The sequence below is a fragment of the Panthera tigris genome, chromosome B4 (genome assembly GCF_018350195.1).
Source record: "Panthera tigris isolate Pti1 chromosome B4, P.tigris_Pti1_mat1.1, whole genome shotgun sequence".
NCBI classification, from domain to species: domain Eukaryota; kingdom Metazoa; phylum Chordata; class Mammalia; order Carnivora; family Felidae; genus Panthera; species Panthera tigris.
In genome coordinates, this window is record NC_056666.1 from 70496484 (window position 1) to 70524190 (window position 27707).

A 27707-nucleotide genomic window follows, 5' to 3' on the forward strand; every position below is an offset into this window, starting at 1 on the left:
TAAGTGTGTGTGAATGTGTGTGAGTTTATATATATGTGAACAAATGTGTGACTATATTTGCGTGGGGTGTGCCAGACCGGACAGGCTGGAAAGTAAGTGTATGAAAAGTAAGTGTAAGACTACTCATATCCTCCCGGGCTGTCTCTCCCCACCCCACCTCCACATCGCCAACTGGCAAAAGCAGAAAGGATGCTCTATATGACCTGAGACTGCATTAGAAAGTTTGCACTTCTTTGAGGCTATTCCACCTGGGAATCTCATTGGTTCCCTGCAGGATGGTGGATTTTGCAAGAAGTCTGCGGATTCCCCCAGGACGAAGGGACTGCTGCTGACACGCTAGGCTGAAGCCAACCGCCCCCCCCCCACTCCACCCCCACTCCCACCCCGCCCCCGCCTCCGCCGCTTCCCAAGTGGTCCTGGGTCTGCAGCCTCCTGCTCTGCAGAGGCGGGCCCGGCCGGGGCGGGCTCGGCGCGGCGCGCGCGGCCCGCGGGCTGGAGTCGGCCCGCGGCGCAGGCGGGAGGGGAGCGGGAGGGGAGCGGGAGGGCGGGGGCGGCGGCGGCGGGAGGCCATGCCTCCAGCTGCGGAGGCTGCCGAACAGCTGGAGCCATCGCGGTCACCTGCGCGGCGCCGTCGCCGTCGCCCTTGCGCCCCGGCTGCCCGGCCCGCGGCCGGCGGACTTTGCGGAGGGCGCCCGGCGTAGGCGGCGGCGAGTGTGGGCCGAGCCGGTATTTATAGCTCGGTGACAGCAGCGGCGGCAGCGACGCCGGCGGGCCGTCTCGCCGCTCTTCCCAGCGAGGCCGCCGGCGCGGCGGAGGTCTGTGCTCGCCCGGCTCTCCGGTGTTGCAGACACCCCGCGCCCGCGCGGCCCCAGCCGGTGAGTACGCGGGCCCGGGCGCTGGGCGCGCCTCCCCCGCCGCTCGGGCCGGCCGCAGCGGAGCCCTGCTAGCCCGGCCGCCCCCTCGTCCCTGCCCGCGAATGCGGAAGCGGCCGCGGCCCCCCGTCCCCCAGTTCCCCCGGCGCGTTTCCTCGGTTCCCGAGGATGGCACGCCAGGAGGCAGGGTAAAGTGTCAAGCGTGGGGGGTGGGGGGTGGGAAGAGGCGGTAACGGATGCACCGGTCCTTTTGCGAAAGGGCGGTCGAGACTCCTAGGTGGAAGGCTGTCGGTGAGGAACCCTGGAACTCCGGGGCTCCCAGGGTTACCAGGACAGACCTTGAACTTTCCTCGCTTCGCTGATTACTAGCACGGGAGCGCTGGAGAAGCACTACGTATTGTTTGTTAATTAAATTAACAGGTTGCTGTTTTGGGGCGTTCTCCATAAAAGCAAAACAAAAAAACAAAACTTGAGTGTTTACTAACTTTATTGTGGCTAAAGAAAGCTATCTGGCGATTCCTGTTTTTGAAAATGCCATAGGCCCACAAGTGTGGTGGTTCCATGTGGTAACACTTGGGCTACCATTATTCATTCTACCCTCTGTGGAACAATGAACTCTGTGTATGGGTGTGAGAGAGGGTAGTAAACATCACATGCTTGTTTTAGTATTTGTGTGTCTAATGAACCAAAAAAAAGGGTATGTTGAACAAATATATTTACCCCTCATTATAAATGACATACTGTTTGAAATCCATAGAAGGGACTTCTAGGAAGATTTCAGGGTTTAGTTTTGTCTTCAGAAAACATTCCTTACAATTTATTGAATATAAAGAAGAGTAGAATCTCTGTAAAAACTATTTTTGTTGTAAAGTTTTTAATTTTTTACCATGCCTACACTTCCTAACACCCCCCCCCCCCCATCTATGTAGTTTAAAAGCAATTATGGATTTTGAAATTTTAACTTGGGTGTTTATACCCACTCCCATTCCACCTCCATTTGATCCTTTGCTCAGAAACCAATACTTGTCTATTTTATTTAATGTGCTTCTTTAAACTGCCAGCTATTTAAAAAATAATTTCAGATATGAATGAATTTTACTTTATTCTTGAACTATTATTTTCTTTGGTGTTTGTTTAGATTCTTTATCATAAACAGATATCGCTAAAAAGAGGTCTAAGCATTTTTAAAGAATTAAATGGTGAATATGTTTCAACTTTATGACATGAAAGTGTTCATAAATACTTTGCCATTTTAATGAAAAGTTAATTAGAGAGAACTCCAGACCTACTTTGCTTCAGCTTCTCTGTTTTAAAAACTTGCATGGTTTAGAACTTTGTTATCCCAAAGACTGCAGGATAAGAACAAGGAAAGAAAATCACTTAAAGTTTGAAAACAATATGAAGAGAAAGTCTAGGAAGGGATTTATGGATATGATCCTCTAAATTAGCAAGGGTACTACAAATACCATCCTGGTATGTATGTAAAAGTCACTTAGGGTGGTTTCATTGATTGACTTAAAAGGTTGCTTTTTATTTAAAAGGCTGTGTGGTCTCTGGTATTGGACCAAAAGCAAGAAGTTCCAACTTAGTTCTGTTATTATTGCGATTTGTGTTTTTAAAACCTGTGTCAAGCATTCACATTATGTAGAATGCTATATGTAATCTCCTCATTCCTGCCTTTCATCTAACGTTTCAGGATAATATACCAAGACCTTAGGGCTGGTCCAGGCAAATGTATATTTGGTTTCTCCATTTTTCTGCCGTGTGTCCTTTTATAGACTTGAATATCCCCTTATCCAGAGTTTGTTCTCTCTGGAATGGAATCTTCAGTGTTGTTGGTTTTTTTTTTTTTTTTTTTTTTTTTTTTTTTTTTTTTTTTCTTACTCAAGGCTGGTTCATTATCCCATCATGATACATAAAATTTTTTTTCATTTATTAATTCAATAGCAAATATTTGTTGAATGCCTACTAGGTACAAGTTATCACCTAGTACTTAATGGTTCCTAGTGCCCCTGCTTCCTTCCCATTGGAACTTCTCGGTGTAGGGAGCATAGTAGTTATTGAGAATATTGACTTTGGGGTCATAGAGGTACTTCTCCTGTTTCCACTGGTTGGTACCTATATGACCTTGGGCAGATTATAACCTTTCTGAGTCTCCACTCCTTTATTGGTAAAGCCAAAGGGCTGGTATAAGGACTAATTGAGGTACTGAATGAGAAGTACTTGCCTAACATATAAAAAGCACTAAGAAATGTTAATGATTATTGTGCTGTCCATGTCTGCTTCGGTGGTGTTCCTCTCAGCAAATGGCAGTTCCAGTCTGGGTTTTGCCAGGCCCTGTCCACATCCAATCCATCACGTAACTGTCGTCAGCTCTTCCGTTTAAATGTCTAGAAGTTCATACATTTCCAGCCACCAGACAGAAATGTGGCCCTTCTGGCATGTAACTCACATGTGTCACTCAGTCTCCTGTTTCCCGAATCACACAAGGGAAAGCCCACACGCATTGGACGGCCTCAAGGCCAGATCACTAAAGGCCACCTCACAATCGGATGCTACCTTGCAGGCTCCATCTCCTTTCACACTCCCCTGCATCCACACTCTATCCAGTCACGCTAGCTTTTTTGCTCTTCCTTAAATGTGCTGATCATTCACTCATCACAGATTTTTGCAATGTTTTGTTCTCTGTGTCTGGGTCCCTCTTTCCCAGATACCTGCTTGCTTCCCTTCCTTCCTTGAGGTTCTGTCCAAATGTCACCGTATAGTGATGCCTGCTTTAATTTCCCTCCCTGCTGACATTCCCCAGTAACTTCCTCCATCACCTTACAGCTTTTTAAAATATTATGTATCTATTTTTTCTGTTTAACGTCTGTTTCCCTCAGTGAGACTGTAAGATGCAAAACAACAGGAGTATCATCTGTTAGCAACCCTGATGGGTAGGCCAGTGCCTGGCACAAATAAGCAACTGGTAAAATGTTGAACAAATGAATGATGAATGTTATCATGGAATTAACACTTTCTAAATACGATTTTGGACAAGTAGCTTAAGCTTTCTGAGCCTCAACTTCAATATTTGCACAGTAAGGATAGCATTCATCCTTCACCTTGTACAGTTGCATTAAAAATACTTTAATGGTGAGAATAACATGAAAAATCACTCCGTAAGTGTAATGTGTAGGTGCTATTACCATCATGCTCATTATTAGTGGGAATGACCAAGACTCGTTTGTATTTTAACAGTGGCCTTCAGGGTAGGAAGTGGCTGGAAATGACGAGGCACTTTACAAATGAAATCTCCTTAGGTCTTCACTACAGTGCTCTGAGTGAAGTACTTTTACTGGGATTTTACTGGCGAAGAAGTGGAATCTCCAAGAGGTTAGGGATTTGCCCAAGGTCACAGAGCTAGTAAGTAGCAGTTAGAACTGGACCATATTCCTCCCAGCACATCAGGCCGCCCTTTGAAAAACTCATGCTCCTGATTCCTTTGAATCATTCTAGTGTCATTCTAATGGTGTGGTTTTGCCCATTAAAAACACTAAAAGGTAAAATGTGATATAAATATAGGCTGCTATCCTTATTTATCTTTTAAGGAAAAAATATTAAACAATTTTAAACTGTGTCTGCCTTTTGGAGGTAGAATTTTATTTTATTTTATTTTATTTTATTTTATTTTATTTTATTTTATTATTTTCTTAATGCTCATTTATTTTTGAGAGAGAGAGAAAGACAGAGTGTGAGCAGGGGAGGGGCAAGGAGGGAGGGAGACACAGAATCCAAAGCAGGCTCCAGGCTTTGAGTTGTCAGCACAGAGCCCGATGCCGGGCTTGAACTCACAAACTGTGAGGTCATGACCTGAATGAAGTCGGGGACTTAACCAACTGAGCCACCTAGGCTCCCCTGGACATAGAATTTTAAAAGCAATTATCCTAGGGATTAAATGAAATGATTGTAAACAGTGTTCTGTGAACTGCAAAGAACTTTAAATACTATGCTAGAACTAGGGTAATTGAAGAAAGGAGGCTCTTCTTTGTCTTGTAGCCTTTACCTTTGTCTTGTACTAATACAGCCAAGAATGGCCCAAAGTACAGCTGTATGTGTCACAAAGTGCATACCACAAAAAGTAAAGTACTGGAAGTCTTTTTAAAAATTATTTTTCAAGAGATTGGATTCAAGGTGCCGGGCTACAGTTTATACTCTTGGCACAGTCATCTTTTCAAAGCCCTTTAATAAGAGCTAAGAGAGGTTCCAGGTGAATTTTCAGACATAAATGCTAAGGAGCTTCAAAAAACTTGGAGAGATTCTTTTTTTGTTTTAGACCGGTGCCCTTCACAATGGAAGTGCCCTGTGCATGTTACCTGGTTAGGTGTTACTAGATGCTGAGACCTGTATTCGCAGGGCTGTGCACTCAGTGTACTCTACCTGGCCAGTAGTGTCTTTTGTAGAGCATTAATTCATCAAGGACTTTTCCAGATGCATCCGTAAATTAAAAAAAAATTTTTTTTAATAAAATAATGTTTATTTGTTTTTGAGAGACAGAGAGAAGCTGAGTACAAGCAGGGGACGGGTAGAGGGAGAGAGGGAGACGCAGAATCTGAAGCAGGCTCCAGGCTCTGAGTTGTCAGCACAGAGCCTGACTCGGGGCTCGAACTCACAAACCGTGAGATCATGACCTGTGTTGAAGTCAGATGCCCAATTGAGTAAGCTACCCAGGCGCCCCAATTTTTAAAAATGTAAGGGTAAACTCCATCTTTTTAAAAAAAATTTTTTAATGTTTATTTTTGAGAGAGAGAGAGAGAGAGAGAGAGAGAGAGTGCATGAGCAGGGGAGGGACAGAGAGAGAGGGAGAATCTGAAGCAGGCTTCAGGCTCTGAGCTGTCAGCACAGAGCCTGACACTGGGCTGGAACTCATGAACAGCGAGATCATGAACTGAGCCAAAGTCGGACGCTTAACCGACTGAGCCACCCAGGTGCCCCTGCCAGGCACCCCAAGGGTATACTCCATCTTAATCAGACTTGTTATTATGCAAGAACTGTTGCCTGAGCCAGGGTCCCTTCTGAGAAAAATGAAATTCACCCTCCTTCAGTGTTTTCCTTTATTCGTAAAGACTCTAATAAGTGATGGAGGCAGGGTACTCTGGTTCAGTCAGATTATTACAACGATTCTTGGCGGATCTATTTTGTTGTAGTCCACGACCTGATTATCTTTTACTTAAACTGTTGAAGTTGCCTATAAACTTATTTTCCCCACTTTCATTATGCCTCATACCAAGTTTTCATGATCTAAGCTGACAGAGAATTCTCTCCCAAATTCTGCTCTAGTCAGTTATATCACTTTTCAGTTCTGAAACTTTTCATTCTCTGGTCTCTATTCAGTAAAATACACAACAACACTTTTGCTTATGTTCCTTGAATTGGCCCCAAATTATCCTTGCCTCTCACAAGATGCCCTCAAGCACTCTGTGCTCCAGCCACACAGAACTCCAGATGCACCTCCTACAGATGAAGAAGAAAGTCTCTTCTCTGCCTTTGTTCAGTGCCCTCCCAACTTGAGTATCCTTACCTCTTTCCCATTTTTCCTTTGAATACCTCTCCATTCTTTGCCTTTAGATTAGCCGAAATACAATACTTGTAGTAAGATGTATAGGATTCCTAATATCTATGATAAATATTAGTCCATCTAGAGCTGGAAACCATGACTGGAGGCCTATGGATTATCAGAGTGTAAAGGTCCAGCCTGTAGCCAACCAACTTCTTCAATCACTGCTATAACGTGGAAAAGCAGAGGCTTCCAAGATATTGGTAGTGACATCTGCCTAATCATGTCATTACTTACAAGAGGGAAGTGAATGGTGTGGATTAATCTAGCTCTCAGAGATGTGTTCTTTTTAGGCATAGTTGGCAAATCACAGAATGAGCATCAGCGATGCATTGCAAAAGAACAAGCAGATCAACTCAACTACTTACACTTGATGCTCAGAGAAGAACAAAATTCAAGCAATCCTGTAGTCAGTTACGTGACCCCGATTCTTTCTGATCATGCTAGCCAGGTCCGCTGGAATAGTATGAGTAGACTCATTCATCCTAGAAGTATTTTGAATCTTTTATATCACACAGATTCATTATCAGAAACTTCCTAACCAACACGTAATGGGTAAGATTTTGGAATTTTTTCCTTTACGTGGGAAGGCTTGGTGTAGAGCGTTAACGACAAGTGGCTTGGATTTGTATCCTGGTTTTGGCCCAGACCCATTTTGTTATCTGGTACAAATTACAAATTCGTAGGTCTCAGGTTCAAATTTGTAAAAATAAGAGTATTTTCTTCATTGGGCTGCTGTGCAATTTAAATAAAATTTGTAAAGCTCATTAGCATAGTGTCCTGGTATATGGTTAAGTACTCAATGTTAGCCCTAGTGATAATGATGATAATGCAGAACCTGTGTAAAATGAGATGTCGTTGGGTGGGATCAGTGGTGAATCAGCGTGGCAATTTTGGGGTTCCAGTGCTTTTTTTCTCCTTTTTTTTGTTAGTGAAAGGTAATGGCGGGTTGCTGTGTCTCCTCATCTTGCCTGAAGAATAAGGAGGCTTTTCTTTCTAAGTGTACTGCTCACCCCTCCCCATCTAGTAGATGTCCATCGATTGCCCACTTTGAGCCCGTCCCCGTGCTGTGCCCTGGAAGTGAACAGCCCTTCACTGAGGATCTTATGACCCAGTGAGGGAGACAAACACATAAATCAATAATTTTACTATAATATACTAAGACCTAAGATAGATCACATTTATTTAAGATAAAAGCTCAGCTTTGTTGGCAGAATTGAATTTAAAGAAATTAAAAGGGTTTGTAGACTATGAATACTGTGTAGCATAGTCAGTTTGAATCATTTCAATCCTGGATTATTAGCATTAGAGTCACTGAATGATAATATTGCTTTATGTGAACTACAGAAGTGAAAACAGTTTTGGTGCTTTGCATACCTGGTACCTAGGGCTGAGATGACTAGGCAAGCTTTGGGTGACCTTGTGGATGAAGTCAGGAAGTAGGGATAAGTAGAAGTTTCATTCAAGTTATTATGTAGGTTTTGAAATTTGGGACCCCCTGGAAGACCTCACTTCAGCTTTGGCATATGAAACAAGAATAAATATCAGCCATGTTTAGCATAAAATAGACCAGTAATTCAGCTGGTCTGTGAGTCACTGAATCTGTTTGTGGAAATAAAGACTAGCCTGCAGACCTGATGGGAAATATTTATTGGAAGAAACACTTCCAGCTTTATGATATATTAGATCAAGGGCTAGGAATGGATTTGGATTCAGATGCTGGCTCTTCCACTTCCTGGATGTGGATAGGCAGCAACCACTCTGATCTTTGTTTACGTGTAACCTGGGGGTGATGGTACCATTCATAGCATGCCTGTGGGAGTTCAGATCAACAAGTACAGGATTGTTGCTCAACTCTACAGTTCTCTGTCTTGAAATAATATAAATACTGGAGAGGAACAGCTGTCTCCCAACTTTTTTGAATGTTCTAATTCAGTTTGGGCACGTGGACATTACATAGCTCACTAAACAAGATTCTAAAGTTAAAAACAACAACGATAAAATAAGTATATGCTAACCCTTCACAAAGCATTTATTCAAAAAACAATCAAGATCCTATGTATTCAGTGTTCTGAATCCTGCTGCCTTGCTTGTATGTGGGTGGGGGGAAAGGAGGTGATGGGGCAACTACAGGAGAATTCTACACTGGTAAGAGAAGGAACCTAGAAACCTGTTTAACTTCATAGATGTTACTCATGCCCTGTTCTGATGGGCATGTAGGAGTGAGTCCTGCTTCAAGACTCATTGGCCTTGAGATGATTTCTATGTAGTCTCTCGTGATAGTGGTCTTTGGACATTTCTAAAAACATTGCATGAAATTGAATTGACAACTCATTCTGGCATCCTTGCATACTGAATATCATGAAAATGCATGATGCTCATTTTTGTTCTTCACCGCTTTGCTCTCTTTCATGTGATAACCAACTACTGCTATACTTACTGGGTGATGAACCTCACATTAGAAAAAAAAATCTTGGGGTGCCTGGGTAGCTCAGTCGGTTAAGCATCCTACTTCCACTCAGGTCATGATCTTGCAGTTTGTGAATTTGAGCCCTGGGTCGGACTCTGTGCTGGCAGCTCGGAGCCCAGAGTCTGCTTGGGATTCTGTGTCTCCCTCTCTCTCTGTCCCTTCCCTGCTCATGCTGTCTCAAAAATAAACATAAAAAGAAAAAAAAATCCTTGTGCAGTCGCCATTTCTAAGTTGTCTGAGCCGCAGCCCCTGGGAACAGACATTTCAGAGTATTCACAAAGATCACGAGGGACCTGAAATTGCTTAGAAGGCACAGAGACTATCTGTTTTGCTGAGTTATATTTCCAGTCCTTTTGTGTGTTTACATTGCTTTTCTGAAATAGTTAAGACAAGTCTTCATTAACTTAGATTGTGGGTTTGATTGATATCCATCACCCCAGAGTGTTGGACAGGACTTGGGAGCCTGGGATTCTATTCTCAGGTCTTCCATTGACTTAGAGTTACTTCAGGCTTGTGGCTTGATCTTTGTGCTTTTAGTCATGTGGAAATGAGAATATTTGTCAATGGGAAATTTATCAATTTACCAAAGTGCTCAGGATTTGTGAAGGATTCTTCCACGTATGTATTTTTTGCCTGGGTATAGAAGTATACTCTATAGAGTTAATATAATCATCTCTGGAGAAGAATGTGTCTCCAGAAAGCATTCAAGGGATGACATCCCTGGGGCTGGGCCCTGTGTCTTTCTAAGGCAGGGGAAATGCCTGGAACTGACTGGGTGATTTGGCTCTACAGTTGACTTCAGAGGCTCAGATAAGAGCTCTGCTGGCTGACTTTGGGCCAGTTACATAATCTGTGTGAGCCTCAGTTCCCTCCCTGTAAAATGAGGTGATGGGAATGATAATGACAGTATTTCAGAAGGTTGTTATGATAAAAATAATTTAATGATGCATGTAGACATCCAACACAGAGCCTGGATGTCATATGCTGTAGGCTTTGTAAGGGTCCTTTTTTTTCTCCCAGTTCTAAACAATTGAGAAAGGAGAGAAAAGAATTGGCAGATTTCAGTGACATTACTACCTTTATTGTTATGTTTTGATCTCAGCTTTTATTCAGTTTTATTGTTATGTTTTGATCTCAGCTTTTATTCAGCTTTGTTGCTGAAATCATAGAGATATAGCTTAGTCTGAGCACCAAATGGGTTCACCAAAACTGTATCCCACAATTGGATAGACTTAATAACAACCAGTCACAGCCTTGGTGAATCTAATGCAGGCTTGTGTTCTTTATAGGCAGGCTGCCTCCCAAAGAGAAAGGAGGAGGTGAGCAAGATTTTGGAAGTGGGGTCTGCACAAAAGAGTTTTAAGAAAGCTCTTTACTCTCAATGCACCTCGAGGTTAGGACCCACAGATAGAGGCATAGTATGTATTTTGCAATGCCTCTGTGCCTTTCCAAATGCCTAGATTGAGCATTCTTGCCTTCTCCACTGGGGAAAAATTCCTACTAATCCTTCAGCCCTGAACTTGAGTATGTCCTCTGTGCAGTCTTCCCCTTTTTCCTCACTTCCCACAAGCAGAACTATCCAGTCCCTCCTGCATGTAACTCACTACTATACTATAGACTCAACTATTTCATAAGACTTATTCTGTGTTGAAATTATTTGGCAACTAGTCTATGAACCTTTGTATAAAAGTCCATACACAACATATAGGAAAAGGTCTGAGAGTACAGATTATTAAGGGATCATGCTGAGGAGAGGGATTGGGGCAGAGGAAGATGTTTATTTTTTGCTCCTATGTGCTCAGTTTGCTTCTACATTGCTTTCATTTTTTAAATGACTCTATATTATGATTGTAACCTAAAAATAGTAATCTAAAAGAGGAAAAGCATTGTGTTGTGTTTTTGCCCTGCATTTCCTCCTGAGGTGACCTCTACAGGTCATCTCAGTCATCACCCCGCCCCGATTTTAGACAATCTTCTTCTGCCCTCTCATGTCCCTTCTCCCCCTGCTGTTTCATTCTCCTTCTTTTCCACATCCCCCATGTGGTCAGAGGTATGATTAGATGGCAGCGAAGGGACAATATTTACTTTCCTCAATCTCAGACATGACTTGGGATCATGAGAGGACTAGGTAGCATCTTTAAAAAAATTTTTTTTTTAAATGTTTATTTATTTTTTGACAGAGAAAGAGAGAGAGTGACAGAGCAAGCTGGGGAGGGCAGAGATAGAGGGAGACACAGAATCTGAAGCCGGCTCTACTGTCAGCACAGAGCCCGATGCGGGGCTTGATCTCATTAACTGTGAGATCACGACCTGAGCCGAAATCAGGAGTTGCACGTTTAACCCACTGAGCCACCCAGGAGCCCCTGGTAGCATCTTTTCTAAATACCTGTTTATCGAGCTGTTACGAATCAGAACAGATAATAGGAAGAGAGACTATTTGTTCTCCTGCTCTAACCCTATGTATCTTTTCTTACACAGGTAAACAACGGAATTGAAGTTTTGAAGGATGGGTAAAGACTTTCGTTATTATTTCCAGCATCCCTGGTCTCGCTTGATCGTGGCTTACTTGGTGATCTTCTTTAACTTCTTAATATTTGCCGAGGACCCAGTTTCTCATAGCCAAACAGAAGCCAATGTTATTGTTGTTGGAAACTGTTTTTCATTTGTAACGAATAAATACCCTAGAGGAGTTGGCTGGAGGATCCTGAAGGTGCTTCTATGGCTACTTGCCATTCTCATAGGACTAATAGCTGGCAAATTTCTGTTCCATCAGCGTTTGTTTGGTAAGTACCCGTGAAATGTGAGGTTGATAATGACTGAATTCTATTCTTCAAGATAGAGCCCTGTTATTTCTAAATGCCAGTTTAGGATGCATTTTAGTTTTCCCTCTAGCCTTAATTTGCTGTGAGCTGTTGGAGCTAGGTTCTTCTGCTGCTCTTTGCCCAATGGTGTACTTTCCTGTGGCCTCAGGAAAATTAACATGAGGTAAAATTAGTCCTAAACTTAATTTCAAAGAATGGCTTTAGAGCCTAAATTAATGTGTGTGTAATCTTTTTAGAGAAGACATGAAAATAGCTCTTTTCCCATAAACAGTACCTAAGTATGTTATCATGAAGAGTTTGCCTTCATGTCATACCATGTGTTCATTAAAGTAACTTAACCATTGCTCATATATTTACATATATTATTCATTCTGAGAATAAGAATGGCAACTCTAACTTTTTTACCATTTTTCTTTCCTTTTTTGTTTTTATTTTGAACATTGGCTTGAGGATGTTTATTTTTGAGCCTATTCAACCACAGAACAGTAGATTAGCACAGAATCCTTTGATAGTAAGCAATAGACAAAGAAAAAAACACTAAAATAGTTCAAGCTAAAAAAAAGGTAATTTACTATAAGGGTACTGAGCTGTTTCTCAAAGATCAAGGATAAAATTCATTTTGGTAATTGGGATAAATGAAACCAGGGGCTTGAATTCTATCAGGATATTCTTTGTGACAATTTCTCTAACATATCTATTTTATTCTGTGTTCACATTAAAGATCACTTTATATCTACTCAGAGAGACTGGCCTGACTCTCTTGGTCCTAAGTTTAAACTCTCAGAAAAGAGCCTGATGTTGACCCAGTTTGGGTGTGTTTTCCACCTTTTGCCTAATTGATTTTGGTCAGGAGTTGGGTGATATTTATCCAACAAATACTCATTGATCACTGATTACATACCAGGAACTATTCTAGAGAGTGAATCAAAAAAGTAGGGACTGTGCCCTTATAACAATTTACATCCTGTAGGAGGGAGAAAGACAGAAAACAAATTAATGTACTATGCAAAGAGGTGATAAGTGTTACTGGGAAAAGAAAGTTTTAAATGCTGCTGGGCCAGTTAGTAAGAGAACTTGGTAATAAAACATTGAATTTAGTAATTATAAGATCATAGGTGACACACTGTAGGTATTTTTAATCTAGAAGTTTGGCTAGAAACAGATGGCAATTGTTTCAGGAAAAAACAAATTGAAACATAGATATATACACACACATAGTATTAATTCTATATTGTTTGCAATCTCTACTCCTTAAACTATTGTCCTCTGCTTCTATTACATACATTTATAAAAGGTACATATTTTATGTTTATTATATATGTACATAGTTTCAAGAAGTTTGGTGAGGAAATGAAAGGAGATAGGAAGTAGCTAAAAATGGAAGAAGGACCATGGAAAGATTGTGTTGGGCATGGTGGTGGGTGGTGCTGGTTTTGAGGAGTGAGATGAATTGATCTGCTTGTCATTTTGGGGGAAAGAGCTAGGCTGAAGTGAAGATAAAGACAGAGGAGGAGAGCAACTCTGAAAGCTTCTTTGCTTTGTGACTTAGGACACAGGTAGAAATAATGGCCTTAGTGGGGACAGGAAGAGAGACTCCAGTTCCTCAGAAATTTTCATGAGAGAGATAAAGTTTGATATTCTGATAGGTCCATTGGGGTGGGGGAGTAGAGAGGTAAGTGGCCTACCACCTGATGATCTCTGTTTGACTATGAACAAGGAAGAGCTAAAGATAAAAAAAAAAAAAAAATAAAGATAAAGGTGGAATGATTGAATGATGCAGGAGGTTTAAGAAAGTGGTTAAGGTTTGGAACAGCGACCCTAGGGAATATAGCTATCACCTGCCTAGGAACAAACAGAAGCATTACTGATGATCACGGAGGGCTGTTGGGGTTAGCCATTATGAACTGGAATGACATCGATCTGAACTGCTAAGCATTTTTCTTTATGAGAGCTCAGTCACCTGGAACAGAATTTGAGAGTGATTCATCTGGGTGGGGACTGCTCAGGCTTGCTGTATTGGAAACAAAGGATGGGAAATAAATGGAAGGTTCTAATAAAAAAGTTATTGTTTTGATTAACAGGGGTCTGGCTGGGCATGGAAAGGAGGTAAGGAAGATTGATAGTCTGGGAGGAGTGGACAGAAGCTGGAAGATTGGGTGAAACTGAACAGATGAAATGGAAGTAAGAAGAGGGAAAGGGGTTTATGGGTGTGGTGAGATGCCATGTTGTAACAGAAGTACAGCCAGTCTTTAGTGGTGATTTCCAGCTAGGGCGTGGCCTTTATGAGAGGAAGGTAAGGTACAGAGACAGGTCATGACAGAGAGGGTATCTAGGAACGGGGTGTTAGTTGGGCCATCGACCACACATTGAACAAGCATGGTGCTATGCATAACATTCACAGGGATAGAAGAGGTTAAGGGTGGGGGGGGGGTAAGTGGGAGAGGGTCAGTTTCCAAAAATGGGTGAGGAGTGCTGGGAGAGAAAACCATAGATGTCTGTTACAAACAGTGTCTTGGTGTGTTTATAATTTGTTCAGGAAATTTTCTCCGTGTAGAAAGGTAAGGCAAACTTAGACAAAATATCCAGTTTGGAGAAAAGGTATCTACCTGTATTGAGATTGATTGAGAATCATACAGTCAGGGTCATAGTATTAATAATAAGGGAAGATCATTTGGTTCTGTAGTTTCTACATTTTGTTAAGTTATTTTGTTATAAGATCTTGTGTTTTATACTAAAATCACATAACAGTAATGGCTTCCTTTTTAATTCTCCTGTTGATATAAGTACTTTAGCCCTGAAAAATCACTCTAGATTTCGGGTGTTATGTTGAGTACAAATTATTTTGAGATAGTGCGAAAATGTGACCCAATTTTTTTTTTTTTTTTTTTTTTTTTTTTGCTTACTATAGGAAAGATTCTCTAATGTAGTTAGCTTTATCACTTCTATTTGGCAATTTCTTTTTTTTTCTTACTAAAACCTTATGAAATTATATGGGATATTAGAGAAGCAATGATAACCTCTGGCACATCTTGGTGATAAGTGGAAAGATAACTGGACTCCTGATTGAATTTTTGAATGAACTCCAAACTTGTCTTCTCCTTCTATCTTTCTGCATCTCTCTTTACTGCCATTATTTCTTCCTTCATTCACAAAATGGTAATTTTTTGCACACCTGGGTGGCTCAGTCAGTTAAGCATCCAGCTTTGGCTCAGATCATGATCTCATGGTCTGTGGATTTGAGCCCCATGTCGGGCTCTGTGCTGACAGCTCAGAGCCTGGAACCTGCTTTGGATTTTGTGTCTCCCTCTCTCTCTGCCCCTGCCCTACTCGTGCTCTCTCTCACTCTCTCTCAAAAAGGAATAAACATTTAAAAAATTAAAAAAACAAAACCAAAATGGTAATCATTTGCTCCTAATAGTTCTGCCCTTCTCCAGTTAATTCTGAAATTTTCTACTGGAATAATTTTTCTAAATGGCTAGATGGCTCCTATTACCTACAAAATAAAATCTAAACTCCTTTGATTGATATCCGAAGCTCTTGATGATCTACCCTGCCTGACTTCAAATCTGGCCTCCTGACATTCCACACTGTACAGAATTATCTGCAGGTTCTCAAATCTGCTGCGTTCTCTCATGCTTCTGTGCCTTTGCCTGTGCGCCCTCCTCCACCCCGCCCGTGGGCATGATGCTCATCCCCTTCTTATTAACTTGGTTGATTTCTCTTTTTCCTTTACGCCCAAGTTTAAGCATGATCTGTGCGACACTTTCTCTGACTCCCTCCTGTCAGATATTGTCTTCCCTCCAGCTCCCATTTGTGTCTTCTTGCAACAGCAAGTACAGCAGGGTGCTCTGGAACTGACAGCCACGCAGCATTACGGAAAAGAATCCAAAATGTAACCCAGCACAAGCATTGTTCTTATTGGCTTGGAATGTGATCAGTGTTTCCCTCCTGGTTCCCAGATAACTAGCATTTATACATAATCCATTTTTTTAAGAGGCCATATTTAAACCTTTAACAGTTTGCAGATGCAAGCTTGTGGTAGGTGGTGGTGATGATGATGATAGTGTGTATGTAGGGACGAGTGGGATTGGTAATGGCAAGCACAGAAATTCTTGTTACAGAAATTGGAATGGTTTACAAAATAATCCAAATTCTTTTGTGCCATCAGTTAAACAGTTTTTTTTTGTTGTTAATCCTCTTATGAAATGCCAAATAAGAATATTGATAGAATGCCAGTATTCCTTTCATTGTTCCTTTCATTTCATTAACTTGTGAGTCTTCCCTCACTTATTTTATTATGGAATATCTCTTGTTAGTAGTCTCCAAGAGGACAATACCATATGACCAATTTAAAGCATGCATGAGGAAGAGTGATAATTCTCTGAGTACATAATTTAATGTAGTTTGTCGGTTATGAATTTTATTTTTATGAGGTATAAAGATTATAATTTTGTGGCTATTTAATTAACAGCATGAAGCCTCCTCATGATTTATAATTTGTAATGGGAATTGTCCCAAACAAAAATGGTGACGCAAGTTGGAAATTGCATGTTATCAGAGACACAAATGATTAAATGCATTTTAAGTTGCTCACCTCTCACCTTTGCTGTATGGTTGGAATAACACGAGAGAGCTGGGTTTCCTGCATTATCAGCACTAAATTTTATGATTTCAGACTGGTCACAGATCCCAAATTTCCCAAATGTGGAAAATAATGTAGGAGCACAGGGGAAATGAGAATTGATACGTTTCAGAAAAGCTTCTTTAGATTTAACATTGAATCTTGTTGAGGTGAGTATTATATTTGGATTTATGAGAATTGAATTCTTTCGAAATACTCTCTAACAGAATGGAGTGGACGATTCCATTGTTAAACAGTGGATGATTCCAGTGTTTAAAAAATAAGCGTGATGCATCCTAGCCTTTTGGAGAATTACACATTATACATTGGAGAAATCCATGAATAGAGAAATCCAAAGATTTCTGATGATAAGACTTGTATTTCTGATAAGGCTTATTATATAGAAATAAGCTTATTCAAGAAATCATTTTTATTCCAAGACAGAATTGAAATGCTTTTCCAAAACATATATGCTTAATACAATAGGAATAGAAAATGAAGGCCACAGAAAAGAAGAGAATTAAATGTGTTTTAGTTTTGTGAGTTTTGTTACCTTGTTGGTTTTGAGCTTTCTTGGAGCCTGGGCGAAAGGGGAAATGTGATATATTATATAGCTTGGATACCAGAAATGATGAACATTGCAAGTTTCACAGGGGAATCTTTGCACTAGATTTTGGAATTTCCTTGCCCTAAGTTCTGGGTAAACAATTTTCTTTTTACATTGGTTTGTACGGGAGGCACTGAGTAGTGAAGTGGCAAAGGCATAAATGGATTTCACATTCTTGTATCTTAAATCAAACTTTCATAAAAGTTTAGAGTGTAACTTTTTTTTAACATTTATTTATTTTTTGAGAGACACAGAGAGACAGAGCACTAGCAGGGGAGGGGCAGAGAGAGAGGGAGACACAGAATCCGAAGCAGGCTGTAGGCTCTGAGCTGTCAGCACAAAGCCCGACATGGGGCCCGAACCCACGAACCATGAGATCATGACCTGAGCCAAAGTCGGTTGCTTAACTGACTGAGCCACCCAGGCACCCCATTTAAGAATGAGAGCAGCTCTGTGCTTTTTTATACTCTGACAGTAAGTCTGTGGAGGGCAGAGTGATCAGGGTTTAAATACTGCCTTCTGATCCAAGGATGAATCTTAGGACATCAAGATTGTGACAAATGTCCTCTTCAAACAGACTACTCCTGCTATTTGTCTTCCCTCTTTTCCTTCTGGTTTCTAACGTACAAAGAGTCTCTCTGTTAGTTGTAGTTTTCTTCTTAACATGGGTAGAGGGCAGGCTGACTCAGAATGAGTTGACAGGGATAGGATATGAAACTGATTCTGAACCTGTTAATATTGCACAGCTCCTTTTTTAAAGCATACATATTTGCGTATATAGTTATTTGCATAATTGTTTCATTAATGTCTGGTTTCCTAGCTATGCCACAAGCCTCACAGAGGCAGGGATTAGGTCGAGTTGCTTGTCATTTAATCCTCAGTGCCTAACACAATGCCTGTAACGTAGTAATATTTGATAAATTTGAATGAATAAATTAATGTTCGTTGGTCTTTCACATGTTGTCTTTGCCATTGTTACCTTTTTCTTGTAAGCTCGAGAAGGGTATTCATTTGTTCATTCATAAAATATGAGACGTGGTCTCTGCTCTCAAGGAATTTAAAATCTGGTTAAAGAGAGAGGATACATATGCATGAAAAATTAATTACTCTGATAATACAAGGAAGTGCATATCAAGTATCAAATGAATAGTCCAGACTGTAGGTGCTATGGGAATTCAAGAGGAGATGCGGGTGGGCCGGGAAGGTGAAAGAAAGCTTTGCTGCCAGCGTGGGATCTGAGTTCAGTTTGAGGCACGAGTGGGATGAAAATAGTCAGATCTGATGCAAAGAATTCATTACAGATTTCAGGTCATGGGGTAGATGGTGTCAGCCGAAGAGATGAAAACAACTTAGTTTTTTTTTAGAGTTGGGAAAAACTGAGGAAGTTGTGCTCATTTTGAAGGGAGTGAAAAGTTTGCATTAAGAAAGAGCAGGAGGTGTTACAAAGGCAGGCTGAGTCCCTATTCTTTCTTTGGTCTTTAAGTGCCTTTTATCTCTTCCATTGTGGTATTTGAATCAAAAAAATATTTGAACAAGATGGGAGACGATGACAAGATTCTCATGAATCAGAATGAAGCAGAATCTAGTGGGAATCAGAGAAGGGCAGGTGAGGGGAGTAGAAAGGGAAAAAGGAAAATATTTTTGGAGCCTCTTGCAGCCATTCAGGCCACTCATGAATAGGGCTGGGACAATGGGCAGCAAGATGGGGACATGTGGAACCTTATGGAACTTCACCCGTTGATGGGATATGAGGAGGTGAGAGTAAGAGTGAAGTTACAGGTAACTAGGAGATTGGGTGAGTGACTAAGGGAGTGATCATTTTATTAAAAAAAAAAAAAGGGAAGAAGTCAGTCAGTAGGAGAATCCAGTTAGAGAGGATAATGAGTTTAGTAAATGGTGAGTTTAGGTAATGAGAACACAGACAATGGACCATTTATCTTGAATAGTGCTCAGAACAGCACAGTATGGGTTTACTGAACTGAATCCAGGCACACCATTTCTTATCTAAACTTTGAGGCCAAATGTGTTTCAGAATTCAGTGCATGTGCCTGTAGTTGAGAGCTCGCCCTACAGGGCTGAGGACATACTCTGCTATCAAACACATTGACATAACCATAGCTGGATTATATACTTATTCACATGAAGTAGAGTGAGTAAAGACTATAAACAGCCTCAAATCAGTTCGGACTAGGCTTTGCTACTGAGTGAATTCAGGTTTGGTCATGTCTTGCCAACAATTCAGTTATAAAGATCAGAGTCTTGGGATTTCAGAATTACAGAAACTGGATAATGGACCTACACTTGACTATAAGTAACATTTTGTAGACATGTTTGAATTCTCCAAGATATCCATCCAGCTGCATAGAAATCATGATGTTTTTAGAAGCCAGTGATTAAAAAAAAGAGAGACAGGGGCTTGACTGAGATCTAGACATCTCTAAAAGAAGAATGTGTGTTGAAAGTGTATTTTTCTTGTGTTTATATTCTGTGAAATATTAAGGAGTTTGCTATTTCCTTTTACCTAGGTCTGTTTTAGTTTCAAATAGGAAGTTCTGAATAGAATGCTCTCAATACATCCAGAAATTTGAGAAGACAAATTCCATGATTTTTTCTTCTCTTTTAACAAAAAAGCAGTTTTCCATAAAATACCAAGTATCTCACTAATGTTCTGTCATCTCATGAGTTTAATAAAGCTAAATGCTTATTTTCTATTGTCTTAGCTTTAAGTCCAGTCTGAAATTCTTTCCTTTGTGTTTGAGCTATGCATATGATTTTATCATTTCAAAATAGAAAACATTTCAGATGTCCCGGAAAGTATGGGCAAGATAGTCATGGTGATACAGGAGCATCAAAACGTGAGGAAACAGATTTATAATGATACGTTTAGGAAGGAAAAGCATTATTTTAATGTAATGGTGTGAGTATGGTATGCTCTTTTTTGTGTTAATTGGAGATATGAATACCTAAGTAGTATAAATGACCCTCAAGTTTATCCTGATAGTTGACAAGACATTAGGAAAGTGCATATTTATTACTTCTGAGGGTGCTTGTCAGCAGTTGATTATTTTAAGTATTGTACTCTCAAACAGGGACTTCATTTTGGCAGAATTACTTGAACAAATGTTGTATACAGAGCTGAATGCTACTTAGAGTATCTATCATTTTAAGCTTTATCTTCTCAAAGTACTGAATTTGATACTCATGATAGTCATATTTAAATGTTTATTAGCACCTTCATTCTCAACCAATGTATGCCGAATGCCAAAAATCTTCATTTTTCTTACGCCTCAGTTGTGACCATGTAATTCTTTTTTGTGGAGTAAAATAATTTTGGTTAGAAGTAACCACAGAATTCAAGTGAGAGAAAAATGTTACCCCAGTGCTTGCAAAAAATAATGAAAGAAGAAGAAGAAAAAGCAAAGTTTTTGATAGGAAACGCTCAGAAAGGTAGGCTGGGAAAGGATTGATATTTAGCATTAAAATAATCCCCAAGGAACACTCTCTTCCCAGGTAAATTTGGTGTCTGAGAGTTAGTGAACTTGGTAGCCCTTTACAAAAAACTTACGCTGCTTTAATGTCCTTATAGAGCAGGAAAGGAAGATGAGGCTGCAAATCCCGGGTCTCTGGCCATTTCCTCCCACCCCTTCGTTAGTTTACAGCCACAGTCATCTCGGTCCATTAGCACTAAAGGACAATCAGCTGCAGCTCTCAGTGTGCTAGGATTGCCTGGCTGCTCTAGTTCTCATAGGATAGAGGATGCAAACACCGTAAAAGGATACCCTCAAGGACTTACTAAAACTAACTCAGAGCACTGTAATTAAGCAATTATTAACCAGGTACCCTTCTGGATACTTTTTATTGTGCTTGATAGATGAATCATCAGAGGCCAAGGCACCCTTTCCTTACCATGTCCAATCATTGCCTCCTCTTCCTCTTTTCGTTTGCCACATACAGGAGGTAAAGGTAGAACTTTCTTATGGAAGCAACTATCCAATGGAATTGCAGCACGCAGAGCCATGCACAGGGAGCTGAGAGAAACCACGTCACTGATTAATGAAATAGAAGTAGCCTGGGTGGAACTTGATGGCTGGTTAAACTATGGTAACGTTGAAAGTGAAGAGTGCTTGATCACTTGATTCATTTAAAACCACCTTGATAGGAATGGATTATGGTTCAAATAATAGGGTCAACAATCCTAGGTGGGAGAGGAGTATGATTTGAGAGGACACTGATGAATAAAAGTATTCCCTGCTTTGATTTCTTTTCTCTTTTATGAATTCCTAACACTGGATTATTTCTTGAAGATACTCTCACTGGGTTAAAGTCTTATGCTACTTGGGAGGTATGATGAACTAACAAGGATATTAATAATTGCCTTCATTGGGAGATCTAGGTCCAAAGGGTAAGTGTTGGTAGGTGGGAGAATGTTCTGATACGGTAGCTGTGCAGAATTCTGGATAGAAGGAGGGAAAGGAAGCCCATTAGAAGACCTAGGGGTTCACAGGGAGTCAGACACAGAGCCTCTCCAGAGGAAAAACCCGCTATTTCCAGCAGTGGCCTTTAAGCTGCGTATTGGATTTTGAGTATCAGTGGTGCTCAAAACAATTCTCTGTTGTTTGGGTTTGTGTTTTTATCATGGCTGTGGCCCTGACTTACTGTTGATGGAAAAACAGAAATGCACAGGGTTGATTTGCCTGGCTCCAAGGTCACAGCAATAGCCAGCAGTAAAATTGGAACATAAACTGAAGCCTTCTGATTCCGACAGGCGCCTTTTCAGGCATCCCAGATGGCAAACCGGCAGCAGGCGAGCCTCAGGACTGAGGCGAGCCTCAGGACTCAGCAGTCTGCCTCAGGACTGAGTTGAGCTAGGCCACTCCCTATGGCTTCGCTCCACTTTGTCTGTGTTCAGGGATTTTTTTCTGGCACCATCTCCTGCCTGACTAGCCCTCTCTTCTGGGTGAAGAAAGTCATTTTGTTGACCCTGCAAGCAGTTGTCCAGTTCCAGGACAAAGCCTGTTATTGCTGCTGACCCAGAAGATGTCGGCACAGGGCTGCCTGTCCTTGGCGCCATCGGTGATCTCCCTTTCGGCGCTGGGCTATTCTTCTTCCCGGATTCAAGAGGAATGTGATTACACATCAAGATTTCCCTTGACTAGTCCATGCTTGTTAAGATACTTTGCATTTCCTTGAGGACAGACCCATTGAAATGGATAGACCAGCTAAGAGTAGACAAGCAAATTCACACAGACACCTGAGGGAGCAAGTCGCAGTAGCCCAGGGAAGTTAGTATTTGCATTGTAAATTTTTAAACTTCGTGTTTTCCTACAAACTGGCTGTGAGCACCTTGCCCAGGTGATCAGGTGCACCAGTGTGATAAGGCTGGCCTCTGCCACAAGTCCCCCTTCTTGCCCTCTGCCACTGTGACCTAGTGACATTTAGACACACCCATGAAATCCTCTTGGACCTTTGTTATTGTACTCCTGACCCAAATAAAGACACTTGTCCCCTGTCCTTACTCTCTTAGCTCCCCACCTGCTTGGTTAAGCCTGCTCCCTTGACCCTCCATGTCTTCTTTCCCCCATGTGGCCCCCTTGGGGCATGCGGTGACTCTCTCTAGGACTGAGTGTAATAAATGTGTTCCTGTCCCTCTTCCGTGTACCCTCTGCGGCCACACCTGACTGACCATCCCTTGAAAGAATACAAAGCAGTGTTTCTTGCTGCTTCATGACCTATCCCATTTCTCTTTTATGTTTTCCCCAATTTATTCCTGTTTGAAAAGCTCCATGTTTTTAGTATCATCACTGATAAACACGTTGAGTACCCATCATTTGAAGGGATGGTGCCAGGTGCCACGAGACTTATCTTTCAGAAGGTTGTGGTGAGTGAAGGAGATCAGACACAGACATAGGAAAATACAGCTGTAATAGGATTCTGATGTCAGCATATGATAATTGCCATGTAAGCAGGATGAGGAGCCTATTCTGAAGGGGGAAAGAAGTCATTCCCAATAGAAATGGTCAAGTAAAACCTTATAGGAGGAGTTCATGGGAACTCTAGAATCCCAGGGTGAGTGGATTTGGTGAGAGCTTCCTTGGTATGTTTTCAGCCAGTCTCTGAGTACCTCTAATAATGACGAACTCACCATCCCCTAAGAAGTCTGGGTCTCATTACTGTTTCTGCAGTAATTCTTGGGTCTGAACCTGAGCTGTGCCTTGTGGCCCCAGGAGAATTCCACTGGAGGGAGGAGGGCATTCCAAGCTGGAGAAATGTCAGGCATACAGTTGTGGGGAAGGAAAGGACAGCTGGTTTTGTGGGAGAGTGGAGTGGGGTAGTTTTCCTACCATGGCAGATTAGGGTTTACAGGAGGTTGGAAAGGGAAGCTTCAGGGCAAATTGTGGAGGGTCTTGCATTTCAGGTTCAGGAGCTTAAAACTTATTCTGAAAACCATTGGAAGCCATGGAGCATGTCCCTCCTTTTTAAATTTTAGGTTACAAAAGTGCATAAGACTTTTGTGAACAAAACAGAACAACAACAACAACAAAACCACCCCAAGATTATATGAATGAAGTCAGAGAGCTTAAAAGGTTTTGATCACAAGAGTGACAAGATCAAAACAGTGTTGTAGGATGATGGATGCAGAATGACTGGCTTTGAGGTGGGGAGGGTGCTTCAGTAACTTGGGTGTACCTGACCTTAAGAGATCAGGGCTCGGTTTAGAAGTGGCAGTGAAGGGGGACTGGAGGGGAAGGAAGGAAGCAGGGTTGTGAAGGAAGACCTGATAGTGCAAGCACACTGTTCTTTTTTTAAAGTTAACATCTTCATTTTAAGAATTCTGTTCCCGGGGCGCCTGGGTGGCTCAGTTGGTTGAGCGTCTGACTCTTGATTTCGGCTCAGGTCATGATTTCATGGTCCGTGGGGTGGAGCCCATGTTGGGCTCTGTGCTGACAGAGCAAAGCCTATTTGGGATTTTCTCTCTCTCTGCTGCTCTCCTCCCACCCCGTCCCCCCCCCAAAAAAAGAATTCTGTTCCCTGAGTCCATTTCCTTCATTTACTAAACATAAGGTGTATCCATCTATTTCTAAAATTAGAAACTTAAATTCTCATTAGATCATCTTACCTTCTTTTCCAAGTTTGCTGAAAGAAATGAATGTATTATTCTGGTCATTTCTAATGCCAGAAGAGACTTTAAGAAAAAGCAGATTTGGGACATCTGGGTGGCTCAGTTGGTTAAGCATCAGACTTCGGCTCAGATCATGATCTCATGGTTTGTGAGTTTGAGCCTCACATGGGGCTCACTGCTTAGCCAGCTTCAGATTCCCCCCTCTTCTCTCTCTGCCCACCCCCCCTCAAAATAAATAAATAAACTTTAAAACAGATTTATGTTCATAATTATGTATTGTGAAGATCCTAATGCCACTGAATTTCCTTTTTGAAGGTTAGTGTTTGCCTGAACTTGTTCACTGTTTTGGATCATGCTCATTGATTTGTCTCAATTCACTTACAAAGTATAGAAGCGTCAGCACCTCAGTACTATAGGCCTTGATTTTGTTCATTCAGTGCATGCATATTGAGCATTTTTTCAGACTCTGGGGATCCAGCATTGAACAAAAACAAAGTCCCTGCCTTGACTGAGCTTACACTCTAGTGGGAATAGATGGACAATCAAGAAATAAGTTACCATATATTATGTCAGAGGGCAGTACGTGCTGTGGCAGTCACCAAAGCACGAGATGTCTGGGAAGTTGTGGGAATTTCCTCGGATAAGGTGACATTTGAGCAAAGGTCTGAAGGAGGTGGGGGAGCCAGCAGCACAGCTTTCTGGGGGAAAATGACCAAGAAGAGGGTGAGGCAAGTATAAAAGCCAAGATGGTGGTGTGTTTAAAGTGAGTGAACTGCAAAGAGGCCAATGGCTGGAGCAAGGTGAACAGGAAGACAGCAGTAGTGGGGATGGGATGGGGTAGCAAGCTTATAGGCATTTGGTTGTAAAGAGTCCTTTCCCCTTGAGTAAAGGGAAGCACTGATAAACAAATGCTTCTGTATAACTAAGAATTTGGTATCTACTATGGACATACTGCATTAAAAATTGGCGTTTTAGTGAAACCCTTGAGCCCTGCTTCCTGGTCTATTGTGAGATGATGCACAGTCAATGATTTTCAATCTGGCAGCTCCTTTTACTCTTTGGAACAACCATTATGGCTCCTGTATGGAGGTGCTCACCCCACCTCCCTCCCTCCGGTGGGATATGGAAGTGAGGAAAGCTGCTTTTTATGGTGGGTGAGTTATTTGATTATTTTATTTTATTTTATTTTATTTTATTTTATTTTATTTTATTTTATTTTTTATTTGATTATTTTAAAGAATGTCTGTACCCTGTGCCTGTCCCTCATCCCCACCAGCAGGGCTAATTCTGTAATGGTATTTTTAGCAGTGGGGGTGGGGAGATGGCCCTGGAGGCAGCAGCTGTGGGGACTGCCCCAATTGTTTGTTTCTAAAGTTCAGATTATCCTGGTAGGGTAAGAAAAGCATCCTTCTCTAGGGATGAGTAAGTGTTCTGCCCATTGGAGGTCGGGGGGTGGGGCATAGAGGAGGTTTATGGCCCTTCTTAGGTTTTTTCCTCATTACTCCTCCATGAGACTGTTAATTTAGCCACATGAAAAATGGCCATATTCGTTTATTTCTGGGTTGCTCTCCTGCTTCTATTTAGAGGCTAAACAGATTACTGGATTCTCTCCTCTCTGTTGAATTTTGTAAACACAAGCGTTTAACAATCCAAGCATTTAAATCAGGACAGAGAATTTACTTAACAGCTGAATTCTTGATGATAGATCAAATTGAATATGAAAGAAGAGTATTTTTACTTTTCCTCACAAAACTCTCAGCAGGGAGTGGAGGAAGAGCTTTACATGTGATACTCAACTAAGTGTAGTTATTTTACCCCTAGATATACAAGAAAGGTTAATCAAATGGATGTTACGCATTTATTCAAGAGGTATTTCTGGGAGCTCCTGTTCTATGGGAGGCCCAATTCTAGGCATCAGGATGTAACAGTGAATAATAATAATAATAATAATAATAATGATAATAGCAATAACAAATCACTCAAAGTTCTTAGTCTCATAGGTTGTATCTTCTGGTAGGGAAAATATAGAGAATTCTAGTCATTTACAGAATTCATCAAATATTTGTCTCATGTATCTTTGAAACATAGTAGGATTTCCTGCTCTTGTGACTCCTTCTGGCTGGTTAGGTGTGAGCAGGGGTCATGTGTGGCTGTTCTGAGCTGGAGCATTTCATTTGCACATGTAAGACCCCTCCATCCCCCTCCCCTCCACCCCCCAAGCTGTTTTTCTTTTTTCCTCAGCCATCAGCCAGTGTTCCAGATACTTGCTGCTCTGGTTGCCTGAGTCCCAGAGTAAAGGCAATATGCAGTAGGTTCTTTACCTGGCTCTGAATGAACAAACAAGTAGTTTGAGAAAGAAATAGACCTTTGTTGTTTAAAGGCATTGAGATTTTCGGCATTGTTTGTTATTGTGACATAACCTAGCCTGGGCTGAGAATGAAATAAAAAAAAAACCCACTTTTAGAAAAATGTTTATTTATTTTGAGAGAGAGAGAGAGAGAGAGAGAGAGCTAGAGAATGTGCATGAGCACAAGCAGGGAAGGGGCAGAGAGCGAGGGAGAGAGAATCCCAAGCAGGCTCTGCACTGTTACCACAGAGCCTGATGCGGGGCTTGATCTCATGTACCTTGAAATCATGGCCTGAGCCGAAATCATGAGTATGACACCTAGCTGACTGAACCACTCAGATGCCCCTCAAAACCCCACTTTTTAAAAGAAATAATTACAGGTAATGATATATTGTATAAAGAAACTGAGGCAGGGAACTGTGACAAAGAATGTCTGGCTGCAGTTTGGAGGCTCTGCTAAGTAGGGTAGTGAGATTAGCTCCCTTTGAGGAGATTCTGGGGGAACTAAGAGCTGAACAATGAGAAGAAACTAGTCACCTGAAAATCTGGAAGATGTGCATTGTAAATTGAAGGAATAAGAAATGAAAACATTTGGGACACTTGAGAAACACCAAGAACGTTTGTGGAGCTTCTAAATAGGGAGGAAGAGGAAGGAGGATGAGGTGGGAGTTAATGATGTAGGACTTGGTAGGTCATCATAAAGAAATTTTTTAAAAATTTAAGAATAAAACATCCTAGTGTTTTGAGCAGAGAAATTATATACGATTTGGGGTTTTACATTTTTAAAAATCTTACTCATTTTTTTAGAGAGAGTGCGCGCAAGCAGGGGAGGAGCAGAAAGAAAGGGGGACAGAGAATCCGAAGCAGGCTCCATGCTGTCAAAGCCCGATGTGGGGATCGAACCCATGAACTGTGAGATCATGACCTGAGCCAAAGTTGGATGCTTAACTGACTGAACCACCCAGGTGCCCCTGATTTAGGTTTTTATAGTGACTCTTTGGGTCACTCAAAAAAAAAATGGCTATATGGGGAAAAGATTGAAAGTAGGGAGACTAACTCCTGACTGGTAGCTGGGAGATGGCTGTATTAGTCTTTGTGAGAGGGTGTGGTGATTTGATCCAGGATGGCAGCAGTGGAGATGGAAAGAAGTGGATGGAATCAGGATGCATCATGAAAGTTAATCCCACAGGATTGGATGATGATTTGGATGTGGGTGATAAACATAAGATTCAAGGACGTGTGTGTGTGTGTG

The 27707-nt window shown here is 41.4% G+C and overlaps 1 protein-coding gene across 3 annotated transcripts in view; it reads left to right on the forward strand.

Moving 5' to 3' along the window:
- Positions 1–547: 547 nt before the first annotated feature.
- Positions 548–27707, forward strand: part of TMEM117 (transmembrane protein 117) — a 483475-nt gene continuing 456315 nt past the window's right edge. For 2 of the 3 annotated variants that reach the window (XM_042992135.1, XM_042992137.1), the window contains exons 1-2: positions 548–875; positions 11417–11721. In XM_042992135.1, coding sequence (XP_042848069.1) covers positions 11445–11721 — 277 coding nt within the window. In that variant the 5' untranslated portion in view covers positions 548–875; positions 11417–11444. Of the gene's footprint in view, positions 876–928; positions 1061–11416; positions 11722–27707 lie in introns of those variants that run through there. The other variant, XM_042992136.1, reaches the window with a different exon arrangement.